Source organism: Cynara cardunculus (genome assembly GCF_001531365.2).
Source record: "Cynara cardunculus var. scolymus isolate 2C chromosome LG 5, CcrdV1, whole genome shotgun sequence".
Classification (NCBI taxonomy): Eukaryota; Viridiplantae; Streptophyta; class Magnoliopsida; order Asterales; family Asteraceae; genus Cynara; species Cynara cardunculus.
The window spans coordinates 7744006-7752487 of record NC_037532.1 but is presented as its reverse complement, the minus strand read 5'-3'; the positions used below and the strand labels follow the sequence as shown (position 1 = coordinate 7752487).

The 8482-nt window shown below is 37.4% G+C and overlaps 1 protein-coding gene across 1 annotated transcript in view; it reads right to left on the bottom strand.

The window, feature by feature from the left end:
* LOC112512592 (probable 3-hydroxyisobutyrate dehydrogenase, mitochondrial) overlaps window positions 1-7641 on the bottom strand; it is a 13641-nt gene extending 6000 nt beyond the window's left edge. The window contains exons 1-6 of the mRNA XM_025118641.1: window positions 7383-7641; window positions 6098-6186; window positions 5732-5846; window positions 4815-4965; window positions 1985-2067; window positions 402-497 (exon numbers count right to left, since the gene is read on the bottom strand). Coding sequence (XP_024974409.1) covers window positions 402-497; window positions 1985-2067; window positions 4815-4965; window positions 5732-5846; window positions 6098-6186; window positions 7383-7517 — 669 coding nt within the window. The 5' untranslated portion in view covers window positions 7518-7641. The remainder of the gene's footprint in view (window positions 1-401; window positions 498-1984; window positions 2068-4814; window positions 4966-5731; window positions 5847-6097; window positions 6187-7382) is intronic.
* Window positions 7642-8482: the final 841 nt, after the last annotated feature.

Here is an 8482-nt window from a genome sequence, read left to right as displayed (position 1 = left end):
TTATATTTAAAATAAGATGTTTATCCTGTATTTGATTGTGTTTATCTGCAGTTAGTTACACGGATTCAGTTATGGGATGAAATCGGATAGAGATGAACGGGTTTAAGAGTTTTAAGAGTTTAAGAGTTTTTAAGAGTTTAAGAGTTTTTAAGAGTTTAAGAGTTTTTAAGAGTTTTAGCCAAATGCATTATAATATAGTATAGATTAAGAGTTTTTAAGAGTTTTAGCCAAATGCATTATAATATAGTATAGATAACTAACTCATTTCTACATCATATATCAGTACTGAATTAAACAGCAACAACTTAACAACAGCCAATATCATGCAGCTCTGTTTCTATTTTTATTTACCTATGATGTCCCATTATTTTGCTGTAAAGTTACTTCTGCAAAAAACTTACCGAACCAGTTCCTGCATTGCCACAATATATGGTATTTTTCCCCATTGATGAAAATATTGGTTCTGTAGCCTTATAAACTTCCTCTGGACCACCAACCTGAAAATCCATATGTCCATTAGATCAAAGGATAGGCTAACACCAAATTTAACTTACTAACCTGAATTAACAAAAAACTTGTCACTAAAACTACACTACCGAGCCCCAAAGTATAAGTGTTAAGAGTCGACCTATGACAGGTGTTTGGGAAAACCAGTCACCCCACTTCATCTTACCTTGATGGTTACTGAAAGGTTTTTGTAACGTTGGTAATAAAGTAGGCTACTATATAATTATGATGAGTAGCTAGGTCTATAAGACACTGATAACAGGGCAAATGAACCTTCTGTCATGTCAAGGATCCAGATTCTATAAACATTTCTTGTAGAAAAAGAATATATAGACTCCATACAAACGACCCTAGCGTGTCTTAGCAGTATCAAAGGATCAAAGTCATGAGCAAACTGTAGTTCACCAATAAAGGCTAGAAAATGCAACTTGTACAAATGCACTTTATCTATACCGTAACTTAAGAGAACTACCCTCTTAGCTTATCCACAAGTTTCCTGAAGTGTGCAGTGGTGCCGGATCCCATTACGAGCATGGGGAGTATGCTTGAAAGATTGAATAGTCATGAGACAAACTTGTAGAACCTGAGTAGACAACTACAATGTGGTCTAATAGTTCCTTGGTAAATTGACAAAGTATAGCATTGGCTAAGATGTTGGACCTTATTGCTTTTCAGAGGGGCGCATAAAATATCACTCCATCATTTTCCTAGAGATGGTGGGTTCTAAATCAGATGACGGAGTTGTTCTCTTCTTATCAAATGATGTGTCACAAAGGTAGACCAACTGAACATTGATCATTAAACTTGATAGGAATATTAAATGATTACATTCTAGTATTCATACTTGATAGGGAACCATTAGCAAGTAGCACTGCATTTTGCTTTTTCATCCCTCATTTCAAAGAAATAATTTAAGTAGGAATGCTATAGAACTTCAAGTGTCCAACAAATAATCACCAAAAATGGAAAAAACAAACTTCTACTATGGTCCAAAAAGAAATCTGATGATGACTAAAGAACTAGAAAGTTTCTTACCAGATGACTTAGTTGAGTCATATACGGAGGTCGGCTACCTCTAATGAAGTCCAAATCACACCAGACAATCAGAGATAATAATGATAAGAACAAATAAACACGTAAATAGCCCCATTTCTAACAAATATCATAAAAAGTGTAGCATCGTAAATGACACAATGAATTTGTAGGATGTCTCACACTTCATTAAGGTAACAGCTGTTTTAGAATGGAGCAGAGAGAAAAATTAGAACTCAACTTGTGACAGCAACAGCTAGTTGGCTAGAACATGTAATCCTAGCTAAACAACGATTTTGTCACTCTAACATGTTAAAAAGCAGGAGATCTATATATCATAGCTTAATACAATGAGAGTTACAAGGTTCAAATAGGTAGTACAAATAAGATAAGGGTTCAGAGTATCTTGGTATCAAAAAGTTCATTTTGAATTTTTTGTTCATACCATGAATGTAAGTGTTCCGGTCTCTGCTGCAAGAATACCACCAGAGACAGGAGCATCCAGCATCACAGGGGTCTCCCAGGAATCTATGAAATATACAAGTTCATCAGTGACAATTGGGGATTCACATAGTTGAATTTGTTGCTAAAAGAACGTTTCTATCGTAATATTATTGCAGGATAACAAAGCATCCAGATCTTTGTTCTCATCATTACATAGGTATTTAAAATTTTAATTGCAAATGAAAAAATAAATTGAATCACATCCCCGTACGTTTAATTTTAATCCTGAACCCATCTCCGGAAAATAAAGTGTAATATAGAACTTACATCTTCCAAGGATTTTGTTAGGTCGTACGTGTTCTAAATACAACACAAGATAATAATACTAAATGATGCAGGAAAACTTGAAATCAACTGATCAATGTCAAATGAGGAAAGCTACTGCAGTGATATAATGCATAATACTTATCAAAAGGTATCCATGGAAAGTTACTTGGGACCAATAGAAGTCATTCACTCTATACAAGTAAATTTCATGATAAATCCCTATGCAGTGTTTTCCTTACTTGTTGACAGACTCGTTAACAGGTACCTCTATCCCACCTAGCCACTCTAGGGAATATGTGGCACATCCTAGCTCGCATAAGACGTCAATGAAAATATGTCGAGAGGAGAGAAAATAAGAAAATTTTCTTTTATTTTAGAAAAAGATGTACATAGATTTATAGGCAAAAGAAACCAAGATACTCTCCTAAAAAACTGAAACAAAATCCTCTAAACCAGAAACTTATTAGTAGCAAAGATGTCAAATAGCTACAGCTGGAAAGTTCCCATACAGATACGTATAAATCCCATAGTAGCTGCCGGAAAAATCCATAACAAAATCCAGAATTTTTGTCACTTCAATCATAATTCCACACTCCCCCTCAAGCTAGGATGAAAATGTTAATTAAACCTATCTTGGATGTATGCTGATCAAAAAGCTTTCTGATTGCCTTAGTGAGGATGCTTGCTAAATGATGCTCGGTTGAGTTGCTTGGTTGGGTGACGTGCCTATCAATTGCAGCGTGCTTTGCTCGAAAATGGTGAACAGAACTTTTAACGATGCTAATTGTTAACTGATTATCACAACACAAAGTACTTACATTGATCCCTCATTTACAATTTGCAGTTATCCCTTCACAAATACCATGAGCTAATGCTCTACACTCTACTTTTCAAACTGTTGTAGAGACAACAGGTTGCTTCTTGTTACACCAAGTAACCAAATTCCCCCATACATGCGTGCAATACTAGTGGCTGATTTCAGACTGTGACTGATCCAGCGCAATCTGCAACTGTATAGATCTCTTCTTAGTGTTTAAGTGTTTTTTCTGCAACAGGTTCATTGTTTCTTTGCATATGCCGTCTCCATATGTTATTACTCATGAAGTTTGACTCACGCAACTTACAGCAACAGCGATATCAAGTTAGTTTACCTACAATGGAAGGCTACCACGGTCCACAGGACTGTTGTGTGTTAAGAAGGTCCCACTAAGGGTGAATGGCAAATTCTACAGGTAACCATCAGATGATGTGGAGTGTTGGACAATAAAAAAGGTGCACGAGAGGAAAACGGAGGGCTGAAATGTGGATGTTCAGATGGACCTGGCTAAACCATGCTAGACAGGAAACTTAACGAGGTCTTTTGAGCAATGTTGGGAGTAGCGCTGATCAGGGATAAAAGGAGAGAGAGAGTGAGAGAGAGAGAGAAGACTATGGTGGTTTGGACACGTTTGTAGGAGACGGGTGTCAGAACCAGTGAAGAGGGTGGAGAACGTCAGGGTCGATGTTGTGAGGAGGAGGGGCAGGCTGAGGACGTGCTCGGTGCGACAAGCCACTGAGGCTCAACATGCCAGCTTTGGACATTTTAGAAGACACGTATCAGATAGGAGTTTGGGAGGGTCTAGAACTAGGGTAACGAATTGTGTATAAAGACTTGTGGATTAAGGGGGCAAGGGAGGGGGAGAGGTAGAGGGTTGTTCGGGAGGGTGAGAGAGTCGACAATTAGGTATCAGAGTCCTAAGAAGAACAGCTATGTAATCATAGTGTAGAGTAGGAAAGGGGCTTTTGTGTGACGCAGCGTTCTGGTTCATTTACTTGCTTTTTTTGTTTTACTGCTACTTCGTCTTTAGTTAGTTTAGTGGTTTCACACCTTCTTGTATGCTTTTAATGTCCTGGTGTGCTTTACTATTTGTTCTTGTCACTTTTTCTTCAACTCTTCGAAACTTCATTTCTTTCATTTATTTTTTCCTTCCTTTCAAAATTCTGTTCTTGTTATAGTTTAACAAATACCTCACATGAGTGGCAAAGCCGCATCCTTGCAAATGAAGGTATAGCTAATCTAAGTGCAATAAACTAAAAGTTGGCCCTCATTTTATATCATTTCCATCAAACATCTTGATCTAGCGCAAAAACAATAAAATTTGGTGTGACCCTTTCAGGAGTTGCTGTATACTTCACAAAGACTTGATCCCTTGTTTTTACAATTATAGCTTGAACTTGACCCCTTACTTTACAAGTCTAGTTCATTCACTGCCTGACAGAAAGGGAAATGCTTACAAGTGCATGCATGTGTGTGAGCATGAGAGAGTGACTTTGAGAAAATGGCATTCCACTTTACAAGAAGGAAACTCATGAGTAGAGTGAAGCATATGTTTATGATATAACCAGACCAGAACAAACTGAATAGAAGCTACAGAAAACTGGAACTTAAAGTCCCTTAAAGCAGTATATACGAGACAGATGCAGTAAGGTATTCGTTAAATAGTATTTAACTTTCTTCTATTTACCTTTCTTTTCAATCAAAGCACAATTAGATACAGCTGATGACAGCTTTCTTGTTGTTTGAGGGTCAACTGTAGATGAATCTATGAATAACCAGGGCCTCACTAGATTCCCACCATTAAGTAAACCATTTGGTCCAGTGTAAACATCTAATACCTAAACAAAGAAGTACACCACTTCAAACTGGATCCTGCATACACAAAACAAGGGATAGGAGTTGCGATAAAGCATCAAATTGTTTTTTAAGATGAATCTATTCAACAATTTGTCATGGTAAAGTGTAGCTCTCATGATCTTTCGGCTCTTGCGGTTCTTGCACATTGCCACTGAATTTAGCTTTTAACTATCTTATTAATTTATAATTATCTGACTTCATATATGGAACTGCTCGTATAATTCTTTTGCTGGCTGATATAAAACTGGGAAAGACCACCAGGGATTTCAGTTTGAGTCCTTCCTGATAGTGAATTTGCTGTTTTAAGTTGACATTTATAGATGAAATGACCTGCTTCACTGATGCAGTTGATGAGATCATACAGTGGGAAAGACAAGAAAACAATAATACATCTCTACAAGGATATTACCAATGATAACATAAAACTTTATATGTGCACTTTGTTCACAAAGAAAAAGAGGCAAGTTAACAAAAAACCTGTTATCTGGCCTTTATATAGCTTTTATAGGCGATCTCCCAAACATGACCCAATTTACTCTCCGTATTCCAAAGCAATTGAGATACATTTACTAACTTATCAACAATATCCCTCGAGTTGTAGTACTTGTAAGTTGCTGAAAATTGATCAATTTAAGCCAAAAACCAAAGTGTAATCTTTTTGTGGCAATCTAAAATGTTCATTTGACCTCACTTACCACATATACAATCTAAAATGGAGGAGAAAGGTAATAAAATCATCTAACTTACATGGCTTGGCGAAGGCAACATTGTAATTACAACATCGCTCATTTCTGCAACCTCCCGTGGTGATCCTTTTACAGAGATTCCCTTGTCTGAAAACATCTTTATGACACTAAGGTTGCTGATAGGAAGAGATAATGGATGAAATCATGCTCAAGGTACAGGCTTGCATTGTATTTGTCATTAAAAAAAAAACTCATGTTTAATTAGGAATTAGACATGCTCAATGTTGCAGAATTTATCATGTAATTTTGCAAGCTTACTTCTCATTAATAATTACTCTTTAAGGAAATAAATATGACCAAGGACTACACACCAACCAAAAATCATACAAGATAAAGTAAACTCTATCAAAAAGAATACAAGAACTACATGTCATGAACTGCCACATTGTATCCTGCCTTGATCAAATTACTCGCCATTCTGGATCCCATGTTGCCTAGGCCTATGAATCCAACCCTCTGTAATCATCATACAAAGCATATCAGACAAGAAGAAAACATAATTGCAACTTCTTTGAAAACAAACATAATGACTGGAAAGTGCTAAGAGGATACTAAGAAGGAAACATAATGGTCTTTAGTTTGTATGTTTGGTTGTACATTGATCAACTTCTTTTTTGTTACTTCTGTTTCAAAAAGGAATGAAACTTAAACTACCTTTATGGTGGGAATGGACGGAGAATTGCCAAGAGCCAAGTGCCAAAGACAAGACCCCACATTCATCATAGGAATGGAATCAATTCTCAATGGATGATTTAACTAAATGGTATAGAAAAGGAATCATTTTTATATATCCTGGAACATGGTTAACAAAATTGGATTCCCTCTTTTGTAGTAGAAGCCTAACCTGCTACCAAATTGACTAAGAGGGGTCCATGCATGTTGCACCAAAATTACTACAGTAGGATGATGGGCATCCACAAAAGGAGGTCTCGGGTTCAAATCTAGGAACCACCACTTACTGTTAACTGCAGTGACTTACGACCCCATGATGACCTTGGGACCGATGCAGTGGGACCCTCCAGAAGATGGCGTCTACTTTTTTTTTCTTTTTCACTAAGAGGGGGAGGGAGCAGCTACATGAACCTCTTCCTTTCTGTTGTTGTCAGCAGAAAGAACAGGAAAGCATACTCTGACTTTTCAGAGTCAACCCTACAACTTTTCAGGTATATAGTTCTTGTTACAAGCTTAACGCAACATTTTCTGAGTAGAGTACTTATAACTCTAATGCAAAATGTTCCTCAAATCAATATCAATTCTAAAAATTAGCAGTCTGACCCCGAAGTCATATAACCTATTTTTCTTATTCCTTTATTTTGGGGGGGGGGGGGGGACCTTGATAAAACCCGAGTATTTTCAGTTTTCACCCAAATAAAGTGCATGCAATCTTAATTTCTACTTTGGTGCACGAAATGAACTCTATGATAAAAATTCATCTGCAATTCAGGAGATATCAAAACACCCTTCCATATGACAGTTCAATACCGATGGAGACGCCTTGTAGTTTTGATCCAAATCCAGTAATTCATGAAAATCGGTTCGCAAAAAGAAAAAAGAATTTCTATGAACTATACATACAATATAACAGGCGCATAATCATAGACATATGAATAATTAAAACATAGAAATGTAAAAAATAGAAATTAGAAGCTTACTTCCAAGTGAGATGGGATGATCGATGAAGAAATTCTTCTGATTGAACATGGTACCGGTAAGTGAGGGGAAGTGAAGTTGAAGTTTGATTTAGATTTAGCAAGTCTTATAAGTGATCTCGCCCTGTAAATCGACATTGTAGCAGACAACTATGGTGGTGTTTGGTGGGTGGAGGAAGGGAACGATGATTAGTTGGTTTGGTAGACATGGGAAGGAGTATAAAACTGACACGGGAAGCACTACAAAATTGACTTAACAACGAAATTTGAGTTTTTATGATTAATATCGCCTTATACTAGACTTAGAGATAGACATTCATAACCGAAATCGGGCTAAGGCGGGCCCGACTAGTTACCGTATTTGAATCAAAATCATTCCTATATTAATTGGGCATCTGTAACCAGTTAAAGGAACCGAAAGGATAACTTTTTAAAAAAAATTAGCTTGCCATGTGCCAGTCTTTCGTTGGCAAAGGATTACTGGATATCGATAGCTAGGGATGGGAATGGACCCCGACCCGTCGGGTAACCCGGTCCACCCGCCCCGGTCGGGGACGGGGATTCCCCGAAAAATCGGGTCTTGGGGACGGGGACGGGGATCCCCGCTTGGCGCAAGCCGGGGACGGGGACGGGGACGGGTATAGCACTCCCCGCCCCGCCCCGTACCCGTTTTTTATATATATATTTTTTATGAATTTGGGCTTTGGGCTTTGGGCTTTGGGCTTTGGGCTTTGGGCTGTGAAATAAAAAAAGTAAATGCATCTTCTCCTTCCTCCAGTCCAGTCCATGAGTACGAATTCACAATTTCAATTTCCTAATCCTATTTCTTCCCGGTTCCCGCATCCTTCCTCCTCATTAATCATCTACCATTTTATACTACCACTTTGATAATGATTGTTATATATGTTCCTTGATTTGTGAACTAATGTTTACCTTAACTAGAGTTTTACCACTTTGGTAGTAGGTTTCCATTAATCATCTACCATTTTATACTACCACGTTAATTGTTATATATGTTCCTTGATTTGGATCCAAATTAATACATTATTGTGGCTGGTCTGCTTTCTTTTACAAATTAGGTTTTTATACAAATTAGGTTCTTG